The 16799-nt window shown below is 39.0% G+C and overlaps 1 protein-coding gene across 2 annotated transcripts in view; it reads left to right on the forward strand.

Moving 5' to 3' along the window:
• The window catches only part of QRICH1 (glutamine rich 1), an 88676-nt gene that overhangs the window by 49997 nt on the left and 21880 nt on the right, over positions 1–16799 (forward strand). For both annotated transcript variants that reach the window (XM_069095749.1, XM_069095748.1), the window contains exon 3: positions 694–1722. In XM_069095749.1, the coding sequence (XP_068951850.1) occupies positions 694–1722 (1029 nt within the window). The remainder of the gene's footprint in view (positions 1–693; positions 1723–16799) is intronic.

Raw genomic sequence — 16799 nt, forward strand, 5'->3', positions numbered from 1 at the left:
AAATGTGTAAGGTTGGATTTGAATTCAGTTCTTCCTGACTCTAAACCTCACACTCACTCTGTCCATTGTATCACCCAGTTATCATCCCTCCAGGTGAAATGGACTTCTCTGTCACGGATTCTTCTCCTGCCGCGTTTCATTTCTGTCTTTCCTTTTACTCTTTCTTTCTCCTCCCGCCTTCAATCCTCATGCTTGGAACGTATGGCCTCATATCCTATCCTGAATTCTCTCTGTTGAAGTCTTCCTCTTTTCAAGAGCCAGTTTAGGTACTACTTTCTTGATATTTAGTTCATGCACTCGTCTTCCTCTCATAAAAGTGATCTTTTCCTAACATTTCTAATGACTTTTTGTCTGGATCTCTACTTTGCACTTAACTCTTTCTTCCTTGTTTCATACTTGTGGTTCATGTATATACCAAAAGAGAACATGAGATTCCTAGGTAGAAAGGACCCCAAAAATTATCTACTCAGAGCCTCTCTTTTTATAAATGAAGAAATTGAGGTCAAGAGACGTCACAATATTGGTAGTGAGTAGCAAAACTTGAATGTTGTATCCTGTCCATTATTTTACAAATTTCTTTGGGACAGGGACTCTTATATTTTTGTATTTCTTGGCACCCATCACAGTGCTATGTACATAGAAGTAATAAATGCTGATCTAAATTAACTGACTACTAAATTATCTTTACTACAGGTCCAGGTCCAAGTGCAGCAGTCTCCTCAGCAAGTCTCAGCCCAGCAGCTTTCTCCTCAGCTCACTGTCCATCAAGCCTCAGAGCAGCCCATCCAGGTACAGGTGCAGATCCAAGGGCAGGCCCAGCAACAGGCATCACAGGCAATACAAAGTCAGACTCTGCAGAGCCCAAGTCCCTCTCAGCTTCAGGCTGCCCAGATCCAGGTGCAGCATGTGCAAACTGCCCAGCAAATCCAGGCAACAGAGATCCAGGAAGAGCATATACAGCACCAGCAGATCCAAGCCCAGCTAGTGGCAGGCCAGGCTATTGCTGGTGGCCAGCAGATCCAGATCCAGACGGTTGGTGCACTTTCTCCACCACCTTCCCAACAAGGTTCCCCTCGGGAAGGAGAGCGGCGGATCAGCACTGCCAGTGTCCTTCAGCCTGTGAAGAAACGTAAAGTAGATATGCCTATAACTGTGTCGTACGCTATTTCCGGGCAACCAGTTGCTACTGTGCTGGCCATTCCACAGGGCCAGCAACAAAGTTATGTGTCCTTGAGGCCAGACTTGTTGACAGTGGACAGTGCTCACCTGTATAGTGCCACTGGGACCATTACCAGCCCAACTGGAGAAACTTGGACCATCCCTGTTTACTCAGCTCAGCCACGGGGTGACCTTCAGCAGCAGAACATTACCCATATTGCTATCCCTCAGGAGGCCTACAATGCTGTCCACGTCAGTGGCTCACCAACAGCTCTGACAACTGTAAAATTGGAGGATGATAAAGATAAGATGGTGGGCACCACATCAGTGGTGAAAAACTCCCACGAGGAAGTTGTGCAGACCCTTGCAAACTCTCTCTTTCCAGCACAGTTCATGAATGGCAACATCCACATTCCGGTGGCAGTGCAGGCTGTGGCAGGAGCCTATCAGAATGCAGCGCAGACTGTTCACATTTGGGACCCTCAACAACAGCAGCAGACAACACCAGAGCAGACACAGCAGCAGCAGCAACAGCAGCAACAGCAGCTGCAGGTCACCTGTTCAGTAAGTTCCTCTTATCATATTTATATTGTGCCTAGTAACACAGCAGTGTCCCTTATTCTCTTGGAAGCCATGTAGTTCTTTGAGAATAGGGATTGTTATATTTTTTGTATTAATATCTTATTATCTCACAGTGTAGATTCAACTGGAGCATAAAATTTAAAATTTGAAAGGACCCTAGAAGTCAAATCTTAGGTATGAGGAAACAAATTCAGAGAATAAGAAAATTCTCTTTCAGTTATCTTTGCCTAGTATACAAATAGTCTGCCTTTAGGGTGTCTTTGAAGTAATTAGAAACTCTTAAGGAGGGCTGCTAGGTGGTTCAGTGAATAGAGTCCTGGCTTTGGAGTCAGGAGGACCTGAGTTCAAATGTGGCCTTGGACACAACACAAAAACTAGCCATGTGACCTTGGGCAAGACACTTAATCCAAATTGCCCTATCTTCTCCCCTCCAAAAAAGCAAAAAAGAAACTCTTAAGGAAGAAGACTTTTAGGGTTTGGGTAGTAGGGATGGATAATTAGGTGGCATGCATTTATTAGGGTCTTACTGTTTGCCAGGCACTGTGCTAATTGCTAGGGATACAGATGCAAGCAAAAAGAAGCTCTCTGTCTCAAGGAGCTTAAATTCTATTGGGGCATGACAGCACATAAAAGGAATCTGAAAAGGAGTAGTGAGAGGGGTACAAGGACGGTCACTTTCTGAGCCTCGGTGGTAAGATCCACAGAGTTGGAAGTATTACCAGGAGAGGAATGAAGCTTGGCTGGAGGGGACCTCTCTGAAATGGAGGCCCCAAAAGGAATTTTCCAGTAGGAGAAGCATACTGCCATAGTTAAGGGATATGGCAAGGTAAGAAGACCCCAGACACTGTTGTAACTTATGGATACTGATTTGGAAACATTTTCATGGTGATGTTATTGTCTCAAATGAAGCTCTAAATGGATCATAGGGTTCTTAGTGGTCAGCTATTATACAAGTTGTTCCCAAAAGTCTTAGTGCAGTTTTTAGCTTTAATAGGGATACATTGTATATGAAGAACAAGACCTAGAGAAGTAAGGTGATTGGCCCTGGGTTACATGAGGTGGTAAACAGAGCCAAGATCTCAGCCTTAAGCAAAATGTAAAAGAGAGGGAGTCATAAAGATAGGAAAGGTGAAGAGATGCAGGGAGCGCCCAGGAGTTAAACATGTAGAAGAGAGGGACTGAAACAGAGGCATAACAGGTTTGAGCAACCTCAGTTTCTCGTTTGAGAAGTTAGATCCTCATTTGCTATATATGATATAGCTCATGCTGTGTATACAAAGGTGAGACTGCTAAGTTGATTCCAAATATTTCCAGCATTTGAATACAGTAATGCAACAGAGAAATGCAATTTCTCCATTTGGCAAAATTGTGAGGTTATTTTTCTCCTTCACTTTATATTCTCTTTAGACAGTTTTTGGACATTCAGATATGGAAAGTGTTTAAATATTTCTGAGTAGGAGCTACTGACTTGGTGGCATGTCTTTGTGGTTTGAGGCCTTCAATACATCTTTTTGACCTGTGATCTTTTAGTGGAAAATGCTGCCCAAAAATCACAGTTATGTTTGTGTTACTTAGAAATAATTTGTGTAGGCCTATGTAGAATTGCAGTCATCTGTCAGGGTAATGATAAAATTTTAGTTTTGAAATTTCTTGAACAAAGACAGTTTTCTCTCTTCCTCTTATCTTATCCACCTAAGATTTATGATGAGCATCATTTCATAAAACTCACATTTCAAAAGTCTTAGCTAGTTCTTACTAAATATCTACTACTACTCTGTCTTTGTAGCATTGTGCTTTGAGGGAATTTGTTGTTCAGTCTTTCAATTGTATCTGACTCTTTTTAACCCCCTGTGGGGTTTTCTTGGCAAAGATACTAAAATGGTTTGCCATTTGCTTCTCTGGCTCATTTTACAGAGAAGGAAACTGAGGCAAACAGCATTAAGTGACTTGCTCAGGGTCCCATAACTACTGAGACCAGATTTTCAACTCACGAAGATGAGTCTTCCTGACTCCAGTCCCAGCACTCTATCTACTGTGCCACCTAACTACCCTTAGGAGGGAAAGGGAAGGTCAAAGAGATATTGTAGAGGATCTTGGAATCTAGTTGTGAGGGGCGGCCAGGTAGCCCAGCGAGTAGGAGCACCAGCAGCAGTGTCAGGATGACCTGGGGATCAAATCCGGGCTCAGACACTTAGCACACACCCAGAAACACCTGGCTGTGTAACCTTGAGCAAGTTACTTAACTCCAATTACTTAAAAAAAAAAAAAGAATCTAGTTGTGAGATAAATTATATATGTTAACGTAGCAACTTAAGACCCTTGAATGGTATATTGTGTGGTACAGAATTAAAAGTGCTATAGGAATTGTATATTGGGTACAGTTAAGAAACATTTTGTGGAAAAAGAGGTATTGGAGCTGGTCTAGTGAGGGGGATAGAAGGCATTTTAGATGGCAGAAATAGAGTACATTCCCAGATGAGGGAATTAAGGCGTCAAACAATTGTGGAAAGATACTGAACTTGGTGTCAGGAAACTCCCATACCAGAGCTGTATGACACTGGACAAGCCATTCAACCTCTCTGGGGCTGTTTACACAGCCACAGAGTAGAGATAATACTGATAGCGGTTACCTCATGGGATTGTTGTGAACTCAAATGAAACAATTAGTATACAGCATTTTGGAAAGTTCAAAACAACTTTAATGAAAATTTTAAAGTTGTATATAAATGTCTATTCTGTATTTTGTGTGGTCAGGAAAATGAGCTGACTGAAATTTTGTTTCAGGAGTTATAGGAGATAAATTTGGACAAGGTTGGACCAGTTGATAGAAGGCTTTGGATGCAAGACTGAGGAGTTTTATTTGACAATAAGCTATAAGATGCCTCTATAGGTCCATTGAGTAGAACGGTGAATTCATTCAAGTAATACTTTAGAGGACACTTAGTGTACAGGAAAGTCTGGAGTTAGGAAGATGAGTTGTTAGGGACTTTTGCAGTATTCAAGAAGATGGAGGTAAGGACCTCAAATAGAATATGAAGACAGAATGGAAAGGACTTGGTTGGTAACTTGATTTCTAAAAAGTTAAAAATTTCTAAAAAGATAAATCTAAAATTTCATCTTCTAAAAGTTTGCCACATACTCATGTATTTGTTCTTGGAAGAAACACTAAAGAAAGGAAACCTTCAAATGTTAGACCTAGGAAACAGAGGGAATGGTGTGCTATTTACAGATGTGGGGAAAACTCAGTTTTAGGACAAAGATGTTTTTAATTTTAGACAGAAGGATACTCAGGTGGAAAGCCAAGATCTCAAAGATCAGTGTCCATAGTATAGAAGCAAAAGTTTTGATGGAAGTGAGTATTGAGGAAACATAATAGAGGGCAGAGACTGATGAGCCTTGTGAGTAGTTTATAGTTAAGAGAAGGAAGAAAAGCAGGAGAACCACAATGTGAGTGAAAGCCAAAGGAGGAGGGAAAAGATGGTCATCAGCAATGACAAATACAGAATAACAATCAGATAGGAATGAGGACTGTAAAAATGTATCTTTGACAAGAAAGGTCATTAGTGACCTCAAGAGAGATTTGATGAGGTTCATAATTATTCAGAAGACTAGATGTCATGGATATAAGATTAGTTAGATGAGAATCTTGGGAGTATTTGAAGGTAGAAGGGAAGCCACCTAGAGAAAGAAAAATTAAAGATCCTAGAAAGCAAACCCTCAAGATACTTTAAATCCTATTTACTGTAGCATAGGGGTAGAATCTTCTGCATATCTGACCTGTCCTAGGTGGAGGAAAGGAAGGTATTTGTTGATAGGCAATTAGAATAATTTGAAGGTGATGCTTTCCTAATGGGTGATTCCTAGAGTAGCCAAGAAGCATTCCTTCAAGAACTAAAGTTGAACTAAGATGTTCTTTGAAGGAGAATACTGACATCCTTCTCAGAGCCAGTGAAAAACTGCTTACCCAACCCCCTTCAGTTAATTTGGATTTTTGTTTTCCTATTTTTTCTAAGCATCTTCTAAAAGTTTGCCACATACTCATGTATTTGTTCTTGGAAGAAACATTCTTTCTTTATACCTCTGTTTCTTTTTCTCTCTGTCCCTTTTCTGTAATAGTCTTTCTTCTCCTCTCCACTCTCCCATTTTGTTAGGTTAATAAAGGTTCCTTTAGTGTTCTTTCTTTGGGGTCTGAAGTAGTCCTGGATTGGAACCTTTAGAGGTTCTCACCTAAGGAATGGAGGAAGTAGACTAATCTTGAGGTTCCCCCTCCCCCAAAAAAAATCTCATGCTTAAATATTAGTCATGTTTTGAGAAGAGGGTTGCTATGGAATTTTATTCAGCACTGTTGCTTGTTTGAGGCCATGTATCCAAGCTTGAAACCTAAGTTGAATATCTGTAAATCACTTCATATAATTGTTTTTGTTCATTATAGAGTCCACAGAACATGTTTATTAAATGTTTGCCATCAAATCCTTTTGTAGAAACAGATTTCCTTTTAGAAATGTAATGTTTGCTTCTTTCAGATTCAAATGAAAACTTGAATCTTTGTGAACAACTGAAAACTAGAGGGAGTTGTTTGAAACCAGCTGACAGTGTACAAATAATTTTCACTTCATGTAAATTCTCGTTACAAAAATTCAACTTTACATAAGGAATTCTGAAAGAAATCAGCATTCCAGAAAACACCTACATTAACTTTGTTGTCTCTCTCTTCATTCTTGCCCCTCAGCTCATTTTCTCATAGACTTCCATCCCTTCACCAAAAATAAAAAAGTCCAAACTCCACAAGTGAAGCAGAATGTAATTGCAGAAAGACCACCTGATTTGGGGCTTGGCTTGAGACTTTTAGCTAAGAGATCTTTGCCCCTACTCATCCCACCCACCAGCTCCCTTGAGTCTGTCTTCCATCCATTTGTGTTCTGCTATTGCTTGTCTGACCGTGGCCTCTGTGTGTTGCTTATCCCCTCCTGTCTGTGTCCAGCCCCCATTTGTTTGCCCCTTGCATGTTCCTCTTCTTTTCTGCACTTGCTGCTCTTTTCCCTGTTCTGCACGTGTCCTTGAACCATGTGTCAGTACCATCCCTTCACAATGTGAAGCATTCCACCACCCCAGGGACACATTCCAATTATTTATTGCTTTATGTAGCGATATGTGGGATAAAGCTTGCGTTTAAAATTTATACTTACATAAAACATACACTCACCTAAAACAAGAACTGCCTTTTTTCACTTAGAGAATGCCCAGGTTATGGATCACATAGATTCATAGAATAAAGGAGGAACTTTAAAGATAATCTAGTCCAACCTACTCATTTTTTGGATGAAGAAGTGAGACCCATACTCAAGGTTATACAGATTGCAAATAGCAGAAGTCAAGGTTAGGTGTATGATCAGATGGGATGTGAAGAACAATCTGGGGTCCAGGTCTGGTCAGTGGATCAAGTGCATTCACACTGGATGACTTACAAACCAAGGTAACCTGGTTTCTGGATTTGATGCTTTTCATTCATTCTGATTTCCAAGGCCACTCCTACATAAGTACTTCTTACCTTGGGAAAAATATTTAGCCATCCATTATGATCCTTCTGGTTTCCTTCCCAGACAGCCATCTTTCCTGTCATTTGTGGGAGTCAGCAGCCGTTCTAGCCTCTTTTACTAACTACAGTGACTTGCCAACCCTGAAGAGGGAAGAGTCAGGAACAGAGAAACTGCAATCCTGACCTCTCTTGGGGTCCTTCCCCCTTGATTGGATTTATGGTCAAGAAGAATAGAGGGAGTGAGGTTGCTGTTTGATAACCAGGATTAATGCCCTCCATGTAATTTTTTTCCCCAGTAAATCAGTTAAGCATTTATTAAGTGCTTAATTGTGTGCTAGGCATTGTATTGTGTTTAGCATACCAAAAAAAAAAAAGAAAAATCATCTCATTTTTCAAGGAGCTTACTTTCTAATTGGAGAGACAGCATATACATATGTAAGGTAACCTCAGAAGTAGATGGAGGGACAAAGAAGGAAACCTACTTCCTGTACAAGGTGGCATTTGTGCAGAATCTTGGAGGATTCCAAGAATTCTAAGAGGCAGAAGTGGGGAGGCATGAAAGATAGCCAGTTTGGATATAGAGATGGATCTTCTTTTGAAGAATAGAGTATAGGCAACCAGGAGAATATACAATAACAATTATCCTCTGGGAATTTGCCAAAGAAATCATTCCTTACTTTCTTATTTTCATTTTATTCATATCTACTGGTACCTTCCTTATTAGCTTCAGACATACTCAGAAACTCCCCTTTCTTTAAAAAAACCTTTGCTGGATTTTGTTATCTCCTTGAGCTATCATCTTTCTTCTCCCCTTCTTCATTACTCAGTTCCTGGAAATAATTGTCCAGCTTTGTTGCTTCCATTCAATTCTCAACTCTTTAGTAGTCTTATATTTAAAATTTTTTTTTCTTTCTTTCTTTCTTTCTTTTTTGCCTTTTGGAGGACAATTGGAGAGTAGTCTTGTTTGTAATCCTACTACTCTTCTAAAATTGTTCTTATAGTTTACAAATGATCTTAACTGGTAAATTTTATGACTTTTTCTCAGTTTTCATCCTTCTTGACCTCTCAGCAGCTTTTGATGCAATCAACCTATCCTACTTCTAGATAATCTTTCTTCCTTTCTCCTCTTTGACTCTTTTCTCCTCCCAGTCTGAGGACTACTTCTCACTCTTTACCAAATCACAAATTTTCTTTTTACCTTCAGGTGTGGGTGTTCCAAAAAGCTCTGTTTTTGATTCTTATCTCTGGTGATCTTATCTTTCTCTGGTTCAGTTATCTTTTATATGCAGATAATTGTGAAATCCATATATGCCATCCTATTCTCTTTTGAACTTTGGTCCTGTATCATCAGATTAGCACCAGATCTCTCCACCTTAACATCCTGTCAACTTTGTAATTTCTTTTTAAAATTTAATTTAATTTTTACTTCTGAATTCTCTACCTGTCATCTTCCCCTCCACCTCTTCTTTAGAAAGCAATAAAAACAAAATTTGTCACAAATATGTATGGTCAAGCAAAACAGATTCCCTTATTAGCTGTGTCTATCTAGCTGGCTAGCTATTATATGATCTAATCCGTAATTTGAGTCCATTACTTCTCTGGAGATGGAAAGTATGTTTCATTGCAGTATTGTAATTTCATTTTTCCAGAACATGATCTCTCCTGCCCCTAATTGGGTCTCTCTTCCAGACACATTCATTAATGTTAAAGATAGCATTCTACTAGGTACCCAGGTTTGTACATTTGAAATCAGCTTCAATTTTTCTTCCCCCCTAAGATCCCATATTCAATCAGTTGCTAAATTTTGTCCATGCTGGCCCCCAAATATCTTAAGCATCTACCTTTCTTTCTACAAAAATCTTAATTCAGGTGCTCATCAAAACTCTTCTCAACTATAATATTTTGGACTCCCTACTTTTTATATTTCCTTTTTCTAATTAATCCTTCATAAAGCATTCAAAATAATTTTTCAAAGTTACAGACCCCATCATGTAATGACTCTCCTGCTAAAAAAACCTTCAATGTCTTCTGATTAACACTTTAGGCTTTACAGTTTTACAATTCAGGCCAAACTAGATTGCTATTGGCTCCCCAGGCATTTGCCTGTCCATCTCCTTCCTCAGTCTATTTCCATAAACTAGCTACCATTCAGAAGTGCATTCTCTCTTCACCCCTTGAACTTCCACATTGCTCAGCTTGAAAGCTCCTATGTAAAGCCTTTTCTGACCTCCTCAACTAATATTCTTCTCCCTCTTCAAATTTCCTTATATTTACATTTCTTTGATCACCTGCATAACATAGTCAAATATAAGCTTCTTGAAAACAGATATTGTTTTGATTATTTCTTTCTAGTTTTTGCCCCCGTGCCTACGTCCCTGGTTCAGTGCCTCAGTACAGAAGAGACACACTTTTTGAAGGTCTGAATTGAGTCAAACTGCTTGACTTATTTCTATGCTTCGGCAAAATGACTATCTCTCATTCTTATTTTGGCAGTGGGGAGGGAGGTACATTACCCTACTGACTAGTCATGATTTAGGGATAGGCTGTTTAACTCTGATATAATTAGTATAACGGATCCCTAATGAGGATGTCTTCTCTACCAGTGCAGACAAGTGTGAATGGTGAAGTGACTTGCCCCTAGTATAGCTCCCACTCTTCTATGCTGCTCCTCTAATCACTACATAAAGTTTTGAGTTCCAAATTCTCTTCCTTCCTCCCCTTTCCTCTCCCTCCTCCTTTCTTCCCCCCAGATGGTAAGCAATCAGATTTAGGTTATACATATGCAATTATGTAAAACATTTCCATATTAGTCATTTTGTACAGGAAGCCTCAAAGGAAAAAAAATGAAAGAAATAAAATGATTCAAGCAATATCAGTTCATTCTCTGGAGGCAGATAGTAAACTTCCTCATTAGTCCTTTGAATTGTCTTGAATCATTGTATTGCTGAGGATATCTAAGTCATTCACAGTTCTTCATTGAACTATATTGCTATTACTATGTACAATATTCTTCTGGTTCTGTTCACTTCACTATGTATCAGATTATGTAAGTCTTTTCAGGTTTTCCTGAAATCATCCTGTTTATCTTTTCTTATAGTTCAATAATATTCCATTACAATCATATACCATAGCTTGGAACAACATTTATTTATTTTATTTTTTCCACTTAATCGTATTCTATTTTTTCTAATTACATGTAAAATGTACAATTTTTATAATTACATGTAAAAATAGTTTTAAACATTTACTTTTATAAGATTTTGAGTTCCAATTTTTTTCTCCCTTCCTCCCCCTCCTCAAGACAGCAGGCAATCTCATATGGGCTATACATGTACAGTCATATTAAACATGTTTCCACATTAGTCATCTTGTGAAAGAAGCAGAAAAAAAGGGGGAAACCACAAGAAAGTAAAAAAAAGGAAATAGCATGCTTTGATCTGATTTCAAACTCCATAGTTCTTTCTCTGGATGTGAATAACATTTTCCATCATGCGTCTTTTGGAATTGTCTTAGATCATTGTATTGCTGAGAAGAGCTAAGTCTGTCAAAGTTAGTCATTGCACAGTATAGCTGTTACTGTGTACAATATTCTCCTGGTTCTTATTGCTTAGCTTCAATTTGTGTAAGTCTTTCCAGGTTTTTCTGAAATCTGAAATTTCTGCTCATCATTTCTTATAATAGTATTCCATTACATTCATATACCACAACTTGTTTAGACATTCCCTAGCCGATGGGCATTCCCTTTCCAGTTTTTTGCCATCACAAAAAGAGCTGCTATTAATATTTTTTTGTACATGTGGGTCCTTTTCCCTTTTTTATGATCTCTTTAGGATATAGATCGAGTACTGATATTGCTGGATCAAAGGGTATGGAGTTTTATAGCCTGTTGGGCACAGTTCCAAATTGTTCTCCAGAATGGTTGGATCAGTTTATAACTACCAACAATGCATTAGTGTTCCAATTTTCCCACATTGTCTCCAACAGTTATCATTTTCCTGTTTTGTTATGTTAGCCAGTTTGATAGGTGTTTTATTTTAATTTCTGTTTCCCTAATCAATAGTAATTTAGAACATTTTTTCATTGACTATAGGTAACTTTAATTTCTTCAATTGAAAACTGTATGGAACTAGCATTTATTAAGTGCCTATTACATGCAGGCCCTATGTTAAATGCTTTACAAATATTATCACATTTAATCCTCACAACAGCCTTGTGAGGGAGGTGCTATTATTATCTCCATTTTATATTTGGGGAAATCAAGGAACAGAGAGATTGCATAATTTTTCCCAGGGTCACACAACTAGTAAGTGTCTTGAAATAAAATTCGAACTCACGTCGTCCTGACTCCAGGCACCTTGTTCTAGCCACTTTAATACCTAGATACCCAAGAAGAAGGAAAGCCAGAGGGCTTCTTAATCAGATGAGATAAATTAAGTGTCTCATTTACCAAGCATCATGGAAAGAAGTTGGTACTGGATATTTGGCCATATGACCAAAATATCACCTGGATTTTTCTTAAACTGATAAGACATTTTGAAATATTTCCTCCTACTTTGTTTTGTTATCTTTACCCAGAATATGCCATACTTGTTGGGAAGCAGAGTATAAAACTAATGATTTAAACACTGAAGGAAAAGGAATTTTTGTTGTATGGACAATAGTACAGCAATTGTTGATGTTTGTTAATCTAAGAATTCAGTATATTATTGATAGAGGCAGAACAGTTACGCAGTAATTTGAGTTGGATGTTTACCAATCCAGAACATTCATATATTGCTTCTTCTTTTAAAAAAAAAAAGTTACCTTTGGTTATTATGCTTCTCAGATGTAGCAAAGGAGCCTTTCCTAGTAATAAAGAAAAACATTTAAAAACAAGGCATTCACTGCATCAGGCAACATATGCAGAAACATTCTAAGCCCATAGTCGCACTTTTCTATGGAGAAGAGGGAGATACATTTCTTCTCTTCCCTTGGCCAAGATTGGTTATTTCAAAATTCACAGTTTAACAGTAGATTTAATTTAAATTCAACTTAACATATTTTGCTAAAGGAGGGAAAATAGAAATGATGCTGATGCTCACCATTCCACTACTCCATGAGCGTGTAAGATGGAATAGGTGTATATGCTGTTTACTCACTTGATTTTAGTTTCTAGGTGTCTTTCTTAGTGTGAACATCTCCAGGCTGAGAATGATTTCAGAATCTCCTCTATTTCTTACCCACTGATTTTCATTCTTCTTAAACTGATAGTCTTAATAAGTGGGTCAGTCTTTGTTGACCTTTCTAGCATTCTAAAGGAGTAAAAAGAAAGTTAGATGGTTAGTGATACAATATTATCACATTTATATATGAAGACTTTAGAGGTCATTGAGTCCAACTCCCTTAGTTCACAGAGGCACAGATTGGTTAAGGGACTTCTCCAGGTGACTTATATAGCTAGTATCAGACATGGAGTTTTTGAACTCAGATCTTCATGGCTTCAACTGCTATTCTTCCATCTGTTACACTAGAGGTGTCAAACTCAGCCAGGTGCATGTAAAACTCCCAAGTGCTGTCAAAACCAGTGTCTAGAAGATCCAAACTCTAAAAAGCAAAAATTTGCTGAGGCCACAGCAGTGTGGTGGCAAGGCTTTATGATGCAGAGTACTAAGGAACAGAGGGAATGGAGCGGGGCACTTGTTGGAGAAGAGGGATGTTTAACACTTCATTTAGTTTGAGGGAAAGAACCCAGCATCTAGCTGGGGGCCAGTCCTGTCTCTAGAAATCACTTGAGTCAGAGACCTGGGAATTGCCCATTATGGGAAGAGACTGAGCTGTTTTGATGTTCATTCCTCATAAAAACGGCTATCAAAGGGGAAGGAGTACCCTTTAAGTGGGGAGCAATAGGGGAATATAAAGAAAAAAAAAGACTGAAGTTATCAAAGATCTCAGGAAGGGCCAGGATGGTGGAGTAAAAACAGGAACTCCACATGGCTCCCTCTCCTATAATACCTATAATACTTGTAAAATATGACTCTAAACAAATTTTAGAGCTACAGAACACACAAAGTGACAGAAACAAATCTGCTGAAGGTAGGCTGGCAGGCCGACAGGAGGGTCTATCGCACTGTACTGGCATCCAACCACAGTCCCGTGTGAACCTCATGCGACCAAACCTGGGGTTGTTCTAACCCACGTCACAGACCACCCAGAGCAGACTTCAGGGGAGTGAATCACCAGCAGTTCTGGTGGTTTCCAGACTTCTCAACCCATAAATGCCAAAGAGAAAGTAAAAGGTCAGTGGGGAACTCTGTTGGAACTGGGTGATGGAAGAGTGAGGTCCGACCCCTGTCCCTGGGACTAGAGGTGGTGGAGGCACAGTGGCTGCAGCTGCTGCCCTGCGTGGCTGCCTCTGGAGCTCCTGGCCTGCAGATACTAGGGGGACCAAACGACGGTTTAGAGGGTAATTGTTCTTGCTTTGACCTACTTGGATCTGGATCGCAGCCTTGGGTGATGGTCCTGGGGTGTGTGGCCAGTGTGCCAGAACTTGGGGTATCTGTAGAGAAGGCGCCCTCCTCATAGCCCTGACAACATCTGCAAAAACCCCAACGATTTGGGACATAGTTCTCTGCACTCTGGAAGCAGATTTCTACCGTGGCAAAGAGCTCAAAATTTAAGTAATTGGCTGGCAAGATGAGCAAGCAGAGGATGCGCAGTCAGACCATAGAATACTTTTATGGGGACAAAAAGGATCAAAACATGGAACCAGAAGAAGTCAATGAAGTCAAAACTCCTGCATCAAAAGCTTCTAGGAAAAATATGAGTTGGTTACAGGCCATGGAGGAGCTTAAGAAGGATTTTGAAAATCAGGTAAGAGGTGGCACAGTGTATAGAGCACTGGCCCTGGAGTCAGGAGGACCTGAGTTCAAATGTGGCCTCAGACACTTAACACGAAAACTAGCTGTGTGACCGTGGGCAAGTATCTTAATCTCAGTTGCTCTCCAAGAAAAAAAGAAAATCAGTTAAGAGAAGTGGAGGAAAAATTGGAAAGAGAAATGAGAATGATGTAAGAAAATCATGAAAAGGGAGTCAACAGCCTGCTGAAGGAGACCCCAAAAAATACTGAAGAAAATAACACCTTAAAAATAGACTAACTCGGGGCGGCTAGGTGGCACAGTGAATAGAGCACCAGCCCTGGAGTAAGGAGGACCTGAGTTCAAATCCAGCCTCAGACACTTAACACGAAAACTAGCCGTGTGACCTTGGGCAAGTCACTTAACTCCAATTGCCCTTCCAAAAAAAAATAGATTAACTCATGGCAAAAGAGGCCCAGAAAGCCAATGAGAAGAATGCCTTAAAAAGCCTAATTTGCCAGATGATAAAGGAATTCCAAAAAGTCACTGAAGAGAATAATTCCTTCAGAATTAGATTGGAGCAAATGGAGGATAATGACTTTATGAGATATCAAGATGCTATAAAACAGATCCAAACAAATGAAAAAATAGAAGGCAATGTGAAATATCTCTTTGGAAAAACCACTAACCTGGAAAATAGATACAGGAGAGAGAATTTAAAAATTATTGGACTACCTGAAAGGCATAATCAAAAAAAGAATCTAGAAATCATCCTCTAAGAAATTATCAAGGAAAATTGCCCTGATGGCAATTTAGAACCAGAGGGAAAAATAGAGGTTGAAAGAATCCACCAATCACTTCCTGAAAAAGATCCCAAAAAGAAAACTCCTAGGAATATTATAGCCAGGTTCAGAAGATCCCAGATCAAGGAGAAAATATCACAAATAGCCAGGAAGAAACAATTTTAATATTGTGGAAACGATCAGGATAACACAAGATCTGGCAGCTTCTACACAAAAAATTAAAACTTAAAAACTAACAAATAAAACAAATTTAAAGGGCAGAAAAGAAGAGGTATTCTATTTGACTATTTAATTGAAAGAAACAAAATAGGGGAAGAATTAAATAACTAGATGAAAGACAAAGGAACTAATAATAATAAGCAAAACTTCAAAACCAAGGAAATGGGTTAAGAAGAAAGTGGCGGGGGGTGGGGAGGGTAGCTAGGTGGTGCAGTGAATGGAGCGCTGGTCCTGGAGTCAGGAGGACCTGATTAAATCCGGCTTCAGACACCTAACTCTTACTAGCCATGTGACCTTGGACAAGCCACTTAACCCCAGTCGCCCTGCCCTCTGCCTTCCAAAACAGAAAAAAAAAAGAAGAAAAAGGAGTTTGAGGGTAAAGGGGAAAGACAGCAAGTGGAAATAGAACTGGACTAACAGAGATTAAGCTAAAATAACTGAAGAGGCCTTACTATGATTCTAATGGGCACAGAAAACAAATCATAATTTGAAGAGAAAATCCAATCTTAGAGACAAATGGAGGAAATTATAAACCTAACTCTCCTAACTTTAAATGTGAATGGATTAAACAATCCAATAAAACAAACAAAAAAAATTGACAGGCTAAGAAAACAAAACTTCACAGTCTATTGCTTCCAAGAAACATATTTGAAAAAAACAAGTTATACGCAGAATAAAATTGAGGCATTGGAAAAAATAGTTAGCATGCATCAAGTAAATCCAAAATTAGGAGTTGAAATCATGCTATCAGACAAAGGAAAAAAAACACCAAACATTCAAAACTGAAAGGGATAAATAAAGAAGCTACATTATGCTGTATAGAACCATAAACAACACAAAATCAATGTCAGTTTTAAACTTAGATGTTCCAAATGCTATAGCATCTAAATTCATAAAGGAAACATTCTCTGAACCACAAGAATACATATAGTTAGATTATTGTGTGTGAGACAGGTTTTGTTTTTCCTGTTTTCTGAGTAGTTGGAGGAGAAGGGCAAGAGGGAAAGAATTCAGACCTGAGTATAAAATAAAAGTGAACTAAAAATATGAAAAAGAATACATAAAAAATAGACTGTAACACAATAATGACTACAAATTTCATTGTCTCAATTTTGGATAAATTTAACAAAAAAATAAATTGGAAAATAGAACTGAACAAATCACAGGAGAAACCACAGATAAAAGACAGTATCTTCTTAATGGGACCACAAAATAATATATATTTTTCAATACCATGTGGAATTTTCTTTCACAAAAAAAATCAGCCATATAATAAGATGCAGAGATACTGCAAAGAATGGGGAGAAAATGCCTTGAAAACCCTAATTTTCTAGATGGAAAAAGAATCTCAAAAGCTCACTAAAGAGAATCACTCCGGGGCGGCCAGGTAGCACAGCGAGTAAGAGCACCGGCTCCAGTGTTGAGAAGACCTGGAGATCGAATCCCGGGCTCAGACACTTAGCACCCACCCAGAAACATCTGGCCGTGTAACCTTGAGCAAGTTACTTAACCCCAATTGCTTAGGGGCAGCCAGGTGGCTCAGCGAGTAAGAGCACCGGCTCCAGTGTTGGGACGACCTGGAGATCAAATCCGGGCTCAGACACTCAGCACCACACCCAGAAATAACTGGCCGTGTAACCTTGAGCAAGTTACTTAACCCCGATTGCT

The sequence above is a fragment of the Petaurus breviceps genome, unplaced genomic scaffold (genome assembly GCF_028583685.1).
Source record: "Petaurus breviceps papuanus isolate PSGF00001 unplaced genomic scaffold, PetGlider_PUasm1.0 227, whole genome shotgun sequence".
In the NCBI taxonomy this organism is placed as follows: domain Eukaryota; kingdom Metazoa; phylum Chordata; class Mammalia; order Diprotodontia; family Petauridae; genus Petaurus; species Petaurus breviceps.